The sequence below is a fragment of the Diabrotica undecimpunctata genome, chromosome 6, assembly GCF_040954645.1.
Source record: "Diabrotica undecimpunctata isolate CICGRU chromosome 6, icDiaUnde3, whole genome shotgun sequence".
Classification (NCBI taxonomy): domain Eukaryota; kingdom Metazoa; phylum Arthropoda; class Insecta; order Coleoptera; family Chrysomelidae; genus Diabrotica; species Diabrotica undecimpunctata.
In genome coordinates this window covers 151520889-151540007 of record NC_092808.1, presented here as the reverse complement: position 1 = coordinate 151540007, position 19119 = coordinate 151520889, and the positions used below count along the sequence as shown (strand labels likewise).

The 19119-nt window shown below is 34.9% G+C and overlaps 1 protein-coding gene across 1 annotated transcript; it reads left to right on the top strand.

Moving 5' to 3' along the window:
• Positions 1–14926: 14926 nt before the first annotated feature.
• On the top strand, positions 14927–18819 carry LOC140442909 (uncharacterized). The gene is made up of 2 exons (XM_072533865.1): positions 14927–15197; positions 18079–18819. Exons 1-2 carry the CDS (start codon positions 14939–14941, stop codon positions 18759–18761), a joined length of 942 nt encoding a protein of 313 aa, XP_072389966.1. The 5' UTR covers positions 14927–14938; the 3' UTR covers positions 18762–18819.
• Positions 18820–19119: the final 300 nt, after the last annotated feature.

Below are 19119 nucleotides of genomic sequence, written 5' to 3'. Positions count from 1 at the left end.
CTATACAAACATATTAACTGTTTTTTATTAAAAAACCAGAAACTGTTGTTTTCGAGAAAACGAGTTGTTTCTACGAGAAACAACCTTCTCCGGAAACTTGTAGGGAGAAAGTTAGGTGCAAACCCCAAGGTCTTGAAGACAACAGCTGAGGCCTTATGTTTCTCAACAGGGGAATATGCTTGTCACGTCTGGGGTAGATCTAGACACGCCCAACAAGTAACCACGGCGTTAAATAAAACATGTAGAATAATTACCGGTTGTATGAAGCCTACCCCTCTACCCCTACTGTACCGGGTAGCTGGATTCGCATCACCAGACGACCGTAGATGCGCCTCACAATATGTGGAGAAGTTCAGGCAAACTTTTGATAAAAGGCACTAATTATACGGGTTTGACGAACCGAAATGAATCAGCCGACTTAAATCAGGGAAAAGGTTTATGAAAAATGTCAGCGTCGAATCACCCGAACTGTTCCCCCTGCATCCAGAACGACCTAATGGAATGAACCTGGACTGGAGAACCTGGACTGGAGGACCTGGCGGACACTCAATCGCATACGCACAGCTGTTGCCCCTGTAAAACAGAACCTCATTAAATTGGGCATCAAGACAGACATCGACACACAATGTGAATGTAGGGAAATACAGAACGTGGAGCACCTGAGGGTATGCAGACTTTGCCCATCACAGTGCACCCTCGATGATTTATGGCTCACAAATACAAAGGGTGTAACGTAGCCGTATATCTGCCCGATATTGGGCAGAAAAACTGTAGTCGGATCCAGACACGAAAAAGTAAAAATTAAGTTTATTAAAAAATATCGGTTTGTGTTTATAAATAATTTCAAATGTTTGCATTGCTAAGCCTACTGCTAAAATTACTTTTAGATGAAAAATCGCTTTTTGTTGCAGTCAGGCCACAGTTAATCAGTATGTCAGTATCAGTAGACAGTACCAGCAATCAGTAATCAGTAAACAGTGTGTCAGTTAATCTTTTGTGAGAAAACTACCCAAGAAGAAAATGCTAAATTTTGTAGGGAATTGTACAGAAACGAGTGAATTTAGGATAGTGAACTATGGAGTAATTCAAAGCACAGTATAGGGACCATTATTATTTAATATCTATATAAATGATATGTATAACTTACAAAGTTCAGGAGATATTATCAGTTTTGCAGATGAAACTGCAATAGATTATAAAGATTGTACCTGGTGAGAATTAAAAAGTAAAATTGAATTTGACTTTCCTCTAATAATATAGTTCTGTAAAATTAAACTTTTGACGATAAATCATGGACGTATCATGGGATAAATATATTAAAAACAAATTTTTGCCTGTAACTAGTCACATACCGTACCGGACGCTCCCGCCACATTTTTAATTGCCAGAGATGGGCAAACCAGAGGGGAGATTTCGAGGGGCGAATGGGTTTCGGGCTGGATGAAAGAAACGTTGTAAACATAATGTTGAGAGGAGAGAAAGAATGGAGAGAAGTACACTGTCTGATTTCTGGGGTGATAAAGAAAAAGGAGCAGGAGGACAGAGGAGGAAATTGAGCCAGGGATCTGAAATTTATGGTTAAGATTATTTATTAGTTTATGGCCTAACGTCTGAAACATTTTCTGATTTACGGTAATAGGTATGGTTATTTATAAATTTTCAGTTTTTTATTTTAGTACTGTAACCACCTCTCTGGAACGGTGGTTAAGGTTTTAGCCGGAACGCTGTTAATCCAGCACTACCCTGGGGTCTTTTGGCCTACTCGGCCGAAAGATGCCAGGGTGTCTTGTTCCGTGACGTAGATGTCCAAAAAAGATTTCCTCCACCGTTGCCTGTCAGAATTCAATGGATACCTTCTTAGGCTCTTCTTCTCTTCTCAAACCAGCAATAGTATTCTAGAAATATCTAGATGTAACAAGATACAGAGTGAGATCGCAACTAGTGCCAAAAATTCATAAGACAGGCAGGACAGCGCTGTCACACATTTTTAGATCCCAGACTATTTAATAATCTGCCAGTGGAACTAAAAACCGTGAATTCATTTAGATTATTTAAAAAAGAACTCAAACGATATATTTCAAGCGCAAGTAGATACATACCAGTAGGAATAAATATTATAAATAATTAACGACAAACTATTTAATTTTTGAAGAGCTATCTTTAAATGAATTATCCATAGTATATAATTTTATCTTAATAATATAGAATTGTCACCCATGTGAAATATAGAATATCCTTGTGGCTGCCTTTGTTTATTCTTATTAGTTTTACACTTTGATCTATTTTTAGTCTCTTTAAGATTGTATATTTGAATATTTTATGTACATTATTATATTTATGTCGAATAAACATTATTATTATTAATACTGCGCACTCAGTAAAAAATACTTTTGAAATATACTTGAAAATGAGACTGTCCGCCATACAATTGTAGATACACAAATGTGTCTGTAAATTTATTTACGTATTTTATAGATTACAAAAAGGCTTTCGTTAACTGAATGCATGAAAATCTCAAAAAAGCTCACTAAAATTTTAAACGACCACAACCCTGTTTATGAGAAAGAATAGACGACCCATGGCCCAAGAAATCTTAAATCTTACGATAAAAAGAAGACGATAAAAAGAGAAAAACATTAAAAACTATAAAAGGAGATCCTAGTTCTTATCCTGAGCCTTATCTCTATGCGATTCATCTTCTTTAATTACATTTGTCTGTAAGATGCTATCTTGGGCCATATAAATATCAATCGTTTTTATCGCCATGTCTTGCCTAAGCTTATCTCTCCAAGTCTTCTTTGATCTTCCTCTCCCAATATTCCCAGAAACTTACAAATTAGCAAATCTTCGTACTAGCTGATTAACGCCTAGAATTGGAGTTTTTCTGTGACACAATATACCACTTCTTCTGAGCTTTGTATCGTCCATTTTTGGACATAGACCTCTCCTAACTTCTTCCATCGATCTCTATCCTGAGCAACATTCTTCCAATTTGTTCCGGCTATTCTTCTTATGTCGTTAACCATCTCATCTGTGGTCTTTCTCTTGGTCGCTTACCTTTGTAAGGCCTCCAGTGCTGTATTGTGGCGTTCCAACGTTGGTCTTTTTGTCCAGAAGTATGTTAAAGAACGCTGTAAGAACTCTAGAAACGGCATAGATGAAAACCCTTACAAAAATCTATAGTAAAATGCTATGGGACAGAGCTAAAAGTACAGATATACAACGTAGATACAAGGTGAAGTACATCAAGGACTGGGTAAAAAATAGTAGAGTAGAATGGAACGATTGTATAAGCCGAATGACAAAAAATAGAGTAGTAAAGACGACTAGAAATGGTTCCTCAATAGGAACACGGTCAGTGGGAACACGAAAACGATGGAACAACTTCTGGTAGCACATTGAAAAGCAGATAGAGTCATGTCTACACCAAAAAACAGAAGAAGAAGAAGAAGAAGAAGAAGAAAAAGACATTAAATGTTATCAAAGTTTCCTTATATTCTCGTATATTTGTACCCTTAGTATGTTTAATTCTCTATTAGTCTTTATATATTTTCAGGCTAGTCTCTTTATTTCCATTTTATCATACGATTCTATAAATTTAAATACTGTTTTTGCAGGCAGTCAATTGTCAGAAATGTTAAATTTAACAATTATTGTCTCATTTTTATTTAACAACCCCATAATCCAAACAATTCCCATTTCTATTCCACAAACGTAATATCCCTTCATTACTCCCACCAAAAATCCATAACTTTGAAAGTATTAAAAACCTTTTCGAAAAGTAACATTAAGCTAATACATAAAAAACTCATACATATTTTTATCTGCAATCTCAAAAGGGTACACTTTCAATGCTAATATTATTTTTACGACACCAAGGGCTGGCTTTTCTATGGCCACGTGACCGGACACGCTCCTATACACTTGAACGTGCTAGGGAGCACCTGGTAGAGATTTTTATTCATTATAATTTTTGTGGAATATCAATTACATTATGTATGTGCATTAGGGTAGGCATTGTAGAATATATGAGAAAATATTTTTTTAATAAAACGTCAGGGACGTTAATGATATTATCAATTTTATGTAGTGAAATAAATTCAAAATTATTGATAAAAGGCAATAGTAATGTAGTAATGCAATTCTTCTCTATTTCTCGAAGTTCTTTATACTGATCTAACTTTTGTGTCGCATAAAGGAGTGTCAGAGGTACTTTTTCATTGTATGTAATTATTTTAAGTGTAATTTTATATTTATAAAATTATAAAATAAACAACATCGCAGGGACTTTTAAATTCCCATTGTTTTTTAGTTCCACCCCTGCCCTTTATCGTTTGATTGACGAGTGCCCATCTCCCAATTGACGGATGTCCTCCCACCGCGTGTTCACCACATTGAAAGCGTCAAAACAGTTTTTGTGTGCACATTAGCCTGAGTTGGGGTTATGAATATTGATATGAGCAATTGATTTTTATCTTAGGAAGCTATTTAACTAGTTAGATAACAAACGGCCTGCTGGGGTCAAATCTGCGTGAAGAATGTGAGAATGGGAATATGTACCAGATGGGATTGTTTGGTTTTGATAAAATAGATATTATTGTTTTAATATAAGCGAAACTTGTTTCAGTAATAGCTAATAATGATGAAATTTCATGTTATTTTCGATTATATATTATATATATATATATATATATATATATATATATATATATGTACATATATAATATAGGTATATATATTACACATGTACAGCAACAGATAGCTTATAATATATTTTGACTTGGATGTAATATCTTCGTCGGCATAATTTTTAATTTGAACATTTAAAGTGGCTAATTAAACAGTATTTAAGGCCACATTCGTTGCATAAAATCTTGCTCTATAACGATGGACTCTATCATAGATTCTATTACACAAAGCAGGAGACAAAGCAAATTTAGGGAATTACAGACCGATTAGCCTCCTCAGCCATATATATAAGTTGTTTACGCGAATACTAGTTAAGAGAATGGAAAGAAAATTAGAGACTTATCAACCAAGGGAACAGGCAGAATTCCGAAAAAGTTACGGAACAAATGACCATCTACAAAGTATAAAAACCCTAATAGAGAAAGCAGTGGAATACAATAAACCTCTAGTTCTAATATTTATCGATTTTCACAAAGCCTTTGACACAGTTGAGCTAAGCAAAATATTACAGGCGCTTAAAGAATGCAGGCTAGATTATAGATATACTAAATTATTATACAAAATATACCTGCAGGCAACAACCACTGTCAGATTACATACTAATAGTAATCGCATAAAAATAGAACGAGGGGTTAGACAAGGAGACCCAATGTCACCCAAACTTTTTAATACGGTGCTAGAACATGCTTTTAAGAATTTGGATTGGATGACAAAGGGAATAAAAATAGATGGAAAATATCTAAACAACTTACGTTTTGCCGATGATATACTTATAATAGCTGAAGATCTAGGTATGGCAAGAGAGATGGTACAGGAACTCGTTGTGGCTACAGAAAATGTAGATTTAAATATAAATATCTCGAAAACAAAAATCATGACCAATTTGGTACCCAACCAGAACATCAGTATTGGTGGGAAAGAAATAGAACTCGTAGATAGATATAAATACCTGGGACATGAAATTATGATTGGCAGGGATAACCAGACTCATGAACTGAAGAGAAGAATCGGCCTTGGGTGGGCAGCATTTGGAAAACTGAGAGAAACTTTTAAAAGTGAGCTGCCCACATGCCTAAAGAGAAAGGTATTTGATCAGTGCGTCCTCCCAGTCTTGACGTACGGAGCAGAAACACTTACCTTAACAAAAGCAGCAGCTACCAGACTGAGAGTCACGCAGAGAAGAATGGAGCGGTCCATGTTAGGAATAACTCTGCGAGACAGAATAACCAACGCAGACATCAGGAGAAGAACCGGAGTGACTGACATCATCGAGAAGATAGCCAGACTAAAATGGAGATGGGCAGGACACATAGCCAGAATGACAGATGGGCGATGGACAAAGAGGTTATTGGAATGGAGGCCAAGGGAAGACAAGAGAAGCGTCGGTTGACCACCTACAAGATGGTCTGACGATTTAAGAAGACTCAATAAAAACTGGATAAGAGCGGCGCAAGATAGACGGGGTTGGAAACATGAGGAAGATTCCTATGTTCAGCAGTGGACTCTTGAGGCTGGATGATGATGAATGATGGACTAATATTTGAGTTACAGAGTTTTCGACTTAAAGAATTTCGACTGATTTTGATTTGACATAAAGATGTTGAGATTCATTCTTACTAACTTTGAGTCAGGATATATTTATTTTGATCATCTGTATGTCGATTAGGTACTACTCTTTCCATACGAATACCAACACTGTACTATTTCATGAGTGTCCTTTTCTTACCAACTGGACCATTACTAGTTGCATACAGTTCACATTTCTAGTACCATCTTCTTAAACCATATTTACAGTTTACCAATAAAATCGTTTTCGAACCTTTTTCAGAGACTTCATAATATTAAAGTGTCCACCAAATCTACCGTCATGCAACTGACGCAATACTTTTGACACTTTACTTTTAGGTACAATTAACTGAAGCTTAGATACGGCTTTACGCAATAACCAACAAAATTATAATTTCCAAAATGATTTCCAATACCTCATAGAGCAGAATATGGAGAAGAGTTAACTGTACAAGATTATTGAAGGTGACTTAATGTCTTGAATATTAAACATACCTATTCTACAGTAGTGGAAACAAATGAAGATTAGCACTGAAATGACAACGGTTTTCTGGCTTTTTCTTATCGCCCTTTTTGAATAAGAAGATTGGCTCGTTTGTCCTCCATTCTTGTGGTATTTTATTGTATCTTATAATGTTATTAATTAATGCTGTCAGTTGATCCGTCATTGCCGCTCCACCATATTTCAACAATTCGTTTTGTATTCCATCTTTACCTACAGTTTTTCTGTTCTTTAGTTTTTACAATGTTTTTTGTACTTCATGCTTACTTATGTAAACTTCTTCGTTTATAGTAATTATTGGTGTTCATGGTTCCAACATCCAAAAGCAGAAAAGAAGAAGGAGCATAAATACTTGGAGGGAAAGAGCAGTTGAAAAAAGAAATACAGTGAACATTGTGGAAGTCCTTGGTCGTAATATCATAATAAATTTTGTTTTTGTATTATGTTGTTATTATTATAGTGTTTTTAAAGCTTAACTAGCTTTATATTTTGTAGCAATTGTTTGTATACAATAAATAATTTTTGACACACATATTTATGTCAAAAAAAATTTTTTTGAAATAAAATTGCTAGTCAAAAGTCCGTTCTCCCCTCTCCTATCATTTGAACGGTTATTGTCATAATAGTGAAATTTGGAGGAAGGTAATAAACATATGTAGGCTCCTCAACTAGTCGTAACAGGTGACGTAATAGTGACAGATGACGTTACAGCGCCACTGAGACAGCGCCATAATATTTTGTTTGAGTTTAAGCTGGTTTTGATGAATAAATTAAATAAATATTAAAATTGTAGCTTCTCATTTAATTAATAAATATTTAACAACCGGTTCTTATAGAATGTGCTCCATCTCCTTCTACTTCCTGACAGTAATGCATTCTATTTTTCATCTCTTGCCATACTCGTTCAAATGTGTCGGGGGAAATTGCCCGACATTCTTCAACAATTCGTTGTTTCAAAATGTCAATATTGGCATGTGCTGTAGTGTAAACTTTAGATTTCAAGTATACCCATAGAAAAAAATCTAATGATGTGAGGTCCTGTGAGCGAGCTGGCCATTCTATCGTACCTCGTCGTATTATCCATCTACCACGATATTCCTCATCTAGGTAAGGGCTTACTGCATCATAATAGTATGCAGGAGCACCATCTTGTTGAAATGTTATTTCCAAGTTGCCGAATTTATCTGGATTATTATCCAGAATTTTGAGTATTAACGATTCAATTCCATTTTGTAACATCTCCAGATACACTTCACCGGTTAAGTTAGTATTGAGAAAAACAGGGCCAACTATGTGGTTTCCCAAAATACCTGCTGAAATATTTTTTTTTGGAAATTGAGTATGTGTTTCACGAAAGACGTGAGGATTTATGTCACTCCAATACGTCACATTGTGTATGTTAACATTTCCATTGAGAGAAAAAGTACTTTCGTCACTAAAACAAATTGTCTTTATGTAATAGGGATGTTAGTTAATTTTATTGGACATATTTTCATAGAATTCTAGTCTTCGGTCGGTGTCATCATCTTAGTAGGATCAGTGCAATAGTATCTGGGGGCTCTCTCCCGAGCCCCCAGACACTACTGCACTGATCACTATTCTTTTCACTACTAAGTAGTACTACAGTAGTGAAGTGAATAGTGGTCAGTGCAGTAGTGGACTACAACCTAACAAAGGAATAGCAGTAACTTATGGAGTATTGCTGTTTTTGGACTGAAATTCAATTCTGCAGTATTCTTCTTCTTCTTGATGTGACTATCCGTTACGAATGTTGGCGATCATCATGGCAATCTTTATTTTATCTGCAGTAGCGCGGAAAAGCTGCACAGATGTTGTATTGAACCATATTCTGAGGTTCTTTAACCAAGATGTTCTTCTTCTTCCTGGACCTCGTTTTCCAAATATTTTTCCTTGCAGGATGGCTTAAAGGAGAGCATATCTGGATTCATTTCGCATAATATGTCCGAAGAACTGTAACTTTCGAGATTTGATGGTGGTCAGTACCTCTCGATTCTTATTCATTCTTCTAAGGACCTCCTCATTTGTGACTCGGTCAGTACACGGAATCTTAAGCATTATCCGATATAGCCACATCTTAAATGCTTCCAGTTTTCTGCACATATCTTCGTTCAAGGTCCACGATTCAACACCATAAAAAAGGACAGAGAAGACGTGGCATCACAGCATTCTTACTTTTGTATCAAGAGAGTGGTTGTGACTCTTGAAGAAGGGCCCGATCCGATTGAAGGTGGATCTAGCTTTTCCGATGCGTGCTCTAATCTCCTGGTTGTTAGTCCATTCTTCATCTATTATGGTGCTGAGATAGTTGTAGAGCGTCACTCATTCTACAGCGGATTGGTTGACGTAGATTTGACCCTTTGTTATCCTTTTCTTGCTAATTATCATAAGCTTTGTCTTCTTAACGTTTATATTGAGTCCATATTGTTGACTGTAATACGTGATTTTGTTCATAAGAACTTGTAGGTCTTCTAAGTTGTCCGTAAATACTATGGTGTCATTCTGCAGTATGCCATTTTATAATTCATGGAGTATTGCTGTTTTTGGACTGAAATTCAATTCTGCAGTATGCCATGGTATTCCAAATCCCATTTTAGAAGGTATTGCAATTGCTTTATGGGATATAGAAAACAATGAAATTCCAATTAAAATAAATTTGTTAAAGAAGAGTAAAGGTAAGTAATCTGTTTCTAAAATTTCATTAAATTAGCTTCATTATTACCTTTTTTGTATATTTTTGTAGATCAGAAAGGGAAAAGAAATCGATTAGACGTTTCTAAACACAGGACAACAAAATCAACAAACAACGATTTGCCAAATACTTTTGGTCCTGATAACTTACAAATTTTTAACAATAGAAGGTTTATAAGAGGTGAATATTTTGATTGTTTTCTATCTATTTAAGGCACTTTATTTGTGAATCCTCTTTATATAACTACCAAGTTTTACCCTAATAAGTATGTTATCTTAATATGAAGCCATGCAACTGATTGTAGAGCTCATATAAACCTCAATGATTTAAAAAATATAATCATATACATGCAATGTGATTTAACCGTCTAATACCATTTAGTAAAATGCAATGTTCATGCGATATACAAATGCAATCTGCTAATACCATTTAGTGAAGTATGTACAGTGTACATGGAATATGAATAATAAAATGTATGCCATATTTTTGGTACTTGTAGCATTGGCTAAAGTTAATTCGCTAAATACTTCATCGATAAAAAAAGATCCTTTAACCGGTTGCCTTCATCAAATTGTGGGACACTTTAGCTACCACACACATATTTTTGTAACAAGCGAAAACTTCTCTGGAAATGTAATTCCTAAATTTTCGAAAATAACGATCAGCTTCAACAATTTGTACTTATTAAATTCCATCCGTCACACACCGAACTTATTTACGGTAACTTATGACTCCATGGAGGAACTAAATAATACATTTCTCGCAATATATACAGCAAGAACATATTTCAAACCAATTTTGTCTAACTTCATTGTTATTACTACTAACTCCAAAGATTTACATCAAATAACTCAGTTGTTGTGGAAGTACAGTTTCTTCAAGAGTTTGGTTCTACTTCAAAATAATTTAATTGTAGAGTTATACGTTATTGATTACAAAAATAGTAACTGTGGTAAAATCATAAGCTATAAGAAAATTAACGAATGTACAGGCAAAAAGTACAAACGTAAATTAAAACCGATCAAACCAAATATGAAAAAAAGTTTTAATCAATGTTCCATGACTGTGGGAATTTTACATGGGGCCCCGATGAATTTACATATTAACGATTCCTATCCAGGAATGATACCAGAACTACTAAATGCAGTTAGTTCTGCAAGTGGTTTCACATTTAATTATGATGAGGACGATTGTTACACGGATGATCTTAAAGACTATAGATTTGATTGCATTTTGGAACACTTTGATACTGGCAAAATAGATCTTGTACAATACGTTAATTTCTTTTTGACACATAAACTGCTGTTCGTCACTATGGTGTAAGATTGTTTTTATTAGTTTATGCACCACCAGATAACTAAAGATTTCTAATTGTTATAAGCACTTCTTAATGCACCCTCCTCTAAAAATTTTGATAATAGTCATACCAATTAAATAATCATCATCGTCGTAAATGGCTCGACAATTCTTTGTGAAGCTTGGTCTACTTGCATAGAAATCGCCACTCAATTTTCTACGTGGTGGTCCTCTACTTATTGTGCCCTCTAGGTTTGAAAACGTGAATCTCTTCGTGTGCTCATTATCTGACAATCTTGCAATATGTGCAGCTCATCTTAGTCTCTGCAGTTCATCTTAGTCTCTGCACCTAATTTAAAGTTATATCTTCGACACATAAACCATTTTTATTTATATATAATATAGATCGGTTTAAAACGTTCTTCTACGTGTTTCGATACCAAGTTACCACTCCTCTCGATTCATCCTTAAGCCTTCTTCTATGTGTCTGTCTTTCATTTCTCTATTAATGCCTTCTCTTCAACTAAGGCGAGGTCTTCCTCTTTTTTTTCTACCATGAAGGGTCCACATTAAGACTTGTTTTGGGAGACGTTCTCTGTACATGACCGTACCATCTGAGTTGTTAGGTACTAATATCGTCTACTATTGTATGTTTTACTTTCATAATTTCTCTTATTCTGTTGTTCGTTACTCTTTCTAGTCTATATTTTCCAGCTGAACGTCTCCAGAAATCCATTTCCGTTACCTCAAGTTTTCTCTTGTACTTCTTGATTAACGGCTATTTCCTTTTCAATAATCTGTGTAATGGTCTTGAAAAACTTACCATCCAGGGAAAAGTAGAAGGCAAAAGAAATAGAGGTAGATCTCCTACACGATACACGGACCATATTGTTGCTACCATTGGCGCTCCATTGTCAGAATGTGCTAGAATGGCAGAAGATAGAAAAACGTGGAGGAACATTGGGAAATTTAGTTAATAGCTTCATGATATCACGATACCTGCATCAGGTTAACGACTAAGAAGAAGAAGAAGAATCTGTGTAATGCAAAACAAATGGTCAACAGTAGATCTACCTGCCCTAAATCTTGCCTATTCCTCAGCCTCTAAGTCTTTATATTTGCTTTCTATTCTGTTTTTAATTACTTTTTCGTATATTCTACTGATCGAGTTTGTCACGGCAATGCCTCTGTAATTGTCACATTCATCCCTTCTGGCTTTTTTGTGTATAGTGGATATGAATGATGTCTTCCGCTCCTCTGGGGTTGTCATTCCATTAATGCAGTTTTGGAACAGTTTGGCTAAACTTGTATGTAGTTTGGTTGTACGTGTTTAATTAACTCTGCAGGGATGTTACCTGGATCCGGTGCTTTGTTATTTTTTGAGATCTACATACATCTTCCACTTCTTTCGTTGTTATTCGTATGGGCGAAGTTAAAATTTTTATATTTTGTATTTCGTTGCTGTCTTTAAATTGTAGTCTATCTTCCCTTAGGAGTTTCTCAAAATATTGGTCCCAGTCATCCATTATTATTGTTGACACTATGTCTCTCTTCTTATCTTGTCGTGAAGATTTTAAGACTCTCCAACTTTCTGTGCTTCTTCGTCCTCCTAAATGTGAATTTATCATGTTACACTTTTGTTGCCATGCTTCATTTTTCTTCATAGACATAATATCATTTTTCGTACTTTAGCTTGAGACTCCTTGTAGATTATTTTATCCGTTATATTCTTTGTATTTAAGCATTTTTAATATTGGTCTCTTTTTGAGAGACCATTTTTATTTACGGTCCCATAGATTTTTGGAAGTATTTTTATCTCAAAGATACCATGTAGTCTATTGTCGTTTTAGGATAAACCCCATGTTTTAGCTCCATATATCAAAGCCGTCTTTACTGTACGTTTTAGGTTTTTATTTCTCAGATGTGTTTAAAGACTATTTTGAGAGTTCTGCTTTCTATGGCTATGCGTCTTAGGTGAAATATTAAAGTCTCATCATCATCGGTTAGCGCTACAGCCTTCGTGAGCCCTAACTTGTCTTAAAACATTCTTCCATCTTTCAATGTTGAGTGTATGTCTTCTCCATACTTTTACCGCACCCTTATCTCCCTCACTTTGATCTCCCTTAATTCTCGTCCTGCACGTCGTCCAGATATCTGAGTTTAGGTCGCCCCCTTTTTCTTCTTCCAACTGGCCTATTTAGCAGGATTACTTTCATCCATCCGCATAATGTGGCCTACATATCTTAGGTGGTTTATTTAGATGGTTTTCACGATCTGCATCACCAAAAAGTCTATAGAGTTTGAAATAATATCGCCTTCTTCACAGACCCTGTCCATTAACTCCGCCATGTATAGTCCTCAATACTTTTCTTTCAAACATTCGTAGTAACTCTTCATCTCGAGTCGTCATTGCTCATGTTTCCGATCCGATTTTGATATATGTCTCGCCCTTAGTTGAGTGCCTAGGCCAAAATAACAGCGGTTAAGGCGGGTTGACACGATCCAAGTGTACTTGCTTAAATTCTGCTTGGACGTTGCGCGAGCAACGTCCGCCATATTTACAATGGTTATTTGACATCAAAGTCACTTAACCGTGGCAACCAACTTGGTACAAGTAAAATTGTACAAGTCCACTTGGTCCAAGTTGGAATCCAAGCATTTAGCCACGCATATTCTGTCATAGGCTGCTTTGAAATCGACGAAGAGATGGTGGGTATCTATATTATGTTCTTGTGATTTTTCTTAAATTTGCCATGTGCACGTATTTGGTGTAAAGTTAACTTTCCAGCAGTAAATCCGCATTGATAATGTCCAATAATATCCTTTGTAAAGAGTTTAAGTCTCTCAAAAGGAACGTTGCCGAATATTTTCTATGTAGATACTAACATGGTAATAGCTCCTAAGCCAAAAAATGGGTCTTCTACAATCTTTAAAGCAAAACAGACGATGAATGGACTGACATGCAAATTTAGGTTCCCCATATTAGTCCATTATTCATCATCTGTTTTGCTTTGAAAATTCTAGAAGGCGCAGGTTTGGGCAATAATCTGAATTTTGTTTTCAAAAGCTAAAAAATTTTCGGATTTCTATTTTTGTTTTGTTCTTAGATGGCGCTATAGCGTTCATGTGGAGTTATTCCATAATTACTTCTTTTGACGGAAAATATTTGATTTCACATTTAGAACACCGTTGGAACCCCACGTTACTGTAAAATTAGTAAATATTTGGCTTTTGATAAATTTACTTGACCTACCCCAAAATGTGTCGGACCATTCCGACGAGGGTTTAGTTAAGTTTACGCCATCAGTGTTAGAGGTAAAAATTTTAGTTAGTGGAGTAATTTATTCAATAATAAAAATTACAACAAAACTTCGTTAGACCACTACAAAGTAAAATTACCACGACACTGACCCAACCTGCAACCCGCCCCTAGCCGTGACGCAAGAGTTGTTTTGGGGTTAAGTACATGCGATGCATCAGCTTCCGATCGTGCTTTGTACCGTATTGATTTACTGACAAACTACGGGACTAAATGCGTCGACCATAAATAATTTGTTTTGCCCTATACCAAGGATTGTACACCACAAATATTCAGAAGAAAAACAGTATTCCACGTCGCGTTGGTTCCCGTCTTTAGATTTTGTCTTTTTCTATTATGTATTTTTTATTTCTCTTTGCCAATAAAGAACGCCGCTCCACGTTCTATGAGATACAGGCTTTATAGTCCTATTTATGGAGAGTCTTTTTATTCCTCTAATGATATTGTGAGTTTTGCGTAATTTAAGTTTGCGTAATAATTTTAAGTTATATACTTTACTACGGCTTCCTAAAGCTCATATTATTTTTTAAAATGTAGTTTTTTGCATTTCACAGGATATTTATTGGGTGACAACCAGAGATATCCCGTGGTTTATTCGAGGTATGCCTTCCTTAGATATATCCATAAATATCTTTAATCTAGTGATTACCCAGTGCATTCTACATCACAATTTAGGCTATGATTATTTAATTGCGACTATACTCGCCATATCCCAACACTTTCCTAGACTTTTGTAGGGTTTTGTAAGATATGCTTTCCTCCACATACATATACGTAATAGAACTAAATAGTTTTCAATTAAAAAACACACAACTAAATTTATTATTCAATAATTTTCAGATATAGCCATATACTTATGATGGTACCAAAACCTCAGAAAATACCGTATTGGAAAAACAATATATTGGTGTACCAATTACCAGTGTGGATCTGTATAACGGCCATTATTCCAGTATTATCTGTCATAGTTTTTAGATATGCCCATTTTAGACAAAATACAGATAAAAAAAATTTTGGGTCGTCTTTGTTCAATAATATTTTAGTTATTCTTGGAATTAGCCTGAACGTAGCTGCAAATAAGTTACCGAAATCTTGGAATTTGAGAATTTTACTGGGTAGGTATAAGACAAGAAACTAAAAATGTATTCACTATTAGTATCTAGTTTTTTAGAGGTAACAGGAGGTAAGTAACATGTAAACTTTTCTATAGAAAATAGTTCACTATAAATAATTCATAAATAAAAAGGTTCCACAACTGCTTTCTTGTTTCTTTCGGTGAAATACCATTGAAATTTGTTTACTATCGAAAAAGTTACTTTCTAAATTTTCAGAAAAAATCTGTTAGAATTTTCTAAATTGCTTTTAGAACTTTTGGATAAAAACTAAAAATCTCAAGCTTCTTACTTAATCGTTTAGATTCTTTAACAGAGGGTTTCTCACTTGTCGCATAATTCTTTCGTTTTTAATAAGCAGTTTGACCTACACACAGCATCAGTCTTACCTGTATTTGTTGTTTGCGAATGTGAAACAATCTTAACTATTAGATCTGTGTAATGACAAAGACTAGCGATCGTGCTAAAGTGTGTGGTACGCGAATCAAGGACAAGGTGTAAGAACTACCTCAAATGTCATTAGTTGCAAGTGATTAGGTAAATATATATTCGTATGAACTTTACACATTGCTTAATATTATCCAAAAAATACAATACAGTATAACGAAATAGGTGAAAACATTTAAGCCGAATACTGCTATCATGGAGTCATTCTATTGCCTCAGGAGTTAGTTCGCAGATTTCGTTTAAACTTCCTTCGAATCGTGTGGCTGGACATTCTTGGATGATGTGGTGGATTGTTTGTTCAACAGCATTGCATTAATTTAGTGATTTATTGCATATTCCATAACCAACTCTGACGGTGCTGAAGAGAGAAACAGTTGGATTTAACTGTGGGATTTTCTATTAGGTGTTCGTTGTTCACTTCTTCGTTCCATTTGCCTATCCAATGGTCATCGAATGTGAAATTGTTTGGAAAATTTTTAGCTGGTCGTGTTAGCGTGTTTCGAGATCTGTCTCAATTGGCCCTGATTCGATTATCGGTGTCTCTATTTATTGGCAGTGATGGATTCTTTTGATCTTCCTGGTATTGAGCTTTAAGAGCAGCTAACTGTCTTGTTTTGGGTGGTGCAATATTGCTTAAAACCAGAAGCCATTGAGCTGACGTACTCTTTATGGCTTCCGTAATATATTTCATGGTTTAATTTAATTGTGTATCTAGTCAGTGTGGTGACTGTTTAGCCAGACTGGAGCACACTATTCGGCTATTAAATAGACTAATGAGGTTTTACTTTAGCTGAATTTTTATGTTAGTGTTGCTTGAAAGTTAGAATGGGATCTAGTGTTACATCGAGATATTTTGTGTTTTAATTATCTTTTAGTATAATTCCCTCTCTTTCTATGTTCAGTCTGTAATTTGCTTCGCAACTATTTAGATGGAAAGGCGTAACTGTCTTTGTAGGATTTAGTTGGAAGCTTCATTTTTTAAAATGTATGTTAATAATATTAAGATCGCTTTCTAGAATAGTTTGAGCGTTCTCGATGTTTCTTTCTTGCATACCCAAAGTCATGTCATCTAAGGTGTAAATGTTGAACAATAGCTGTGATAACACCGATCCTTTTGTATTTACTAGTTTTACCATTAACGCTAATTTGAAATAATGCATTTGATTTAGTAGGTTATTAAATGATTGGCGTGGTATAATCTGGTACAATTTAAGTAGTAGTCTTCTTTCCATACCATGTCGTAAGTACGAGAAAAAACTTGATCACTGCAGTTCCTTCCTGGCATAAATCTAGCTTGTTTTGCGGCAATCTTCTAAGATGTCGGTTAAATTACTTGTTCATCTTGAAGGTTGCATTGGTTACAGCCCCATACAGTGTGATGGCTATTGATATTGAAGCCCCCTGTATTTATTGATGAGTGCGGGAATAAAGGAAGCTCATCTGGTTGCCGCATTGCGTTTAGTGGCTTGTATGAAGATCTTTTGAGATGAATATGAGTATATGTTGCTATAATTTTTTATATCTGTTCTACAGTAGGTAGCAATCCAATATTGTGGATGATTAAGTGAGGCTATTAATCTATATCCTGGCATTTAACCTCAGTTGTTCAGTTGAAAGTCGTCAATAGTGTGTGTTTCCTGAACTTTGGCTATGTCAATATTGTCTTTTGCAAAAAGCTTGTGTTTGCAAAAAGCTTGTGTTTGTTTGTACAATGTGTTTGCCAGGAGATCTATAAGACGGTCTGGTAGTTCGATGTTGCTGCTCATTTAGTTTACCAGGGCTTACTAAGAAGCGAGACAGATTTACACCCCAGTGATTAAATACAAGTTGTTGATATGTTTTGATCAGATATTTTTTAGGATAGATTAAATGGTTTTATTTTAAAACCTGTTTTATTATGCCGCTATACAGTTTATGCTGGTAGTTTTTCGATTTTCCAGCTAGCTTCCAAACCACCAAAAATGTATGGAAAATAGATTTAAATTTTCCGTTGACTGCTTGTATCTCATTTATTCTTCTACGGGTAGTCCAATCTGAAAGAGCTTTTTAAGTAGGCCTAAATATCAGATTTGATGTAAGGCTTTTTGGACCTCAAACTAAACGTGTGGCTTGCGTTATGTGAATTACAGCTTTGAAAAATACATTTTGGGTCAAGTGGTTAGGCTTGAATCAGTCGAAAATTCTGTTCTGTTCATCTAAGAACTATTTCTAGAATTTTTTTTAAACCGTTTTTCAAAAACTTTTGTTATATAGTAACTATAATTAAAGTCCTCGTAACCAATCAGTATCTATATAAAATCAAGAGATATGTCATCAATACGCCAATCTTGATACCTGGAAATAGAAAGAAACAAGAAATTAGGTTCTATATAATAACGTTAGTAAATTAGAAATATAAACTACTCTGAAATTTTACTAAGGATATTTGTCTTTTTAGGTTTTTATATGTTTTTCTGCTTATTGGAACTGACATACCGGCAGACTAAAATAACAAGCTTTTCGACAATATCTATGCATGAAAAACGAATTAAAAGTATAGACGAACTTGTAGATTCCGATATTCCAGTCAAAAGTTTTAGCAGCAGTGCGATGGTCCTTCCTGACAACAGTCCTTTGCTGTCAAAAATCGAATATTTAACTGACTCAGGTTACGAAAATTTAACTCTTAGAGCTTCTGAAGAAAGATTTGCAACTATCTGGGGAGAAATTGGTTTCGTGTCTCAACCCTTTCTTTATGAACTAATGGATTATTTTAATCTCTGCATGTATCAGTTGGGTTTTTATATGCCCGAAACTCATATTTTCTACGAACACTTTGAGTTGTCGATGCGGAGGGTTATACAATGTGGTTTTTTAGAAATGCTGTATGGCAAGTACAAAAACTATTTCATGCTTAAATACAGACATGCTTATCCAAGTAAAGATTCGAACGTCAAAAAAGACTTAAAAAGTTGTATGTTTATGTTTATTGTATTGTTTGCTGGATATTCTGTTTCACTATTAGTATTTGGGATAGAACTACTTATGGCAAAAAAATGGAACTTACTCGCAAAAGATAGATGGTTTTGGAAGATAAAGTCAAATGGTAAATTTAGAATCAAAGAAAGAAAATTTATTTAGAACAGAATATTGCATTTTTTAGTGTTTGCTTTTTAATCTCGTGTTTAAATAGATATTTAAAAAAAAATTGCACATTTTGTTTGGAAATAAAAGTACAGCTGAAATAAAAATTATTTTTATTTATTATTTTTACCTATTTCTGCTTATTATGGCCTATTTTTATTTTGTAGAGCTAAGCTATATTAGTGAAATCCGAATATAAAACAGTACTAAGAAAAATAAATTAAACTTTTCACTCTTCTCACGTTCTAGTATTCCAGAGAAATGAGCTTTTTTTCGTGACACTCGTCCGGCCGGGCAACCGACAATTGTTTTGAGTAGTATGGACCTCTAAAAACATAACCTAAAGACCTTTTAT

Coding starts and splice junctions, on each gene's coding strand:
- LOC140442909 (XM_072533865.1), top strand. CDS start 14,939: ATGATGGTACCAAAACCTCAGAAAATACCGTATTGGAAAAACAATATA. Junction 15,198..18,078: donor GAATTTGAGAATTTTACTGG/GTAGGTATAAGA, acceptor TTGTCTTTTTAG/GTTTTTATATGTTTTTCTGC.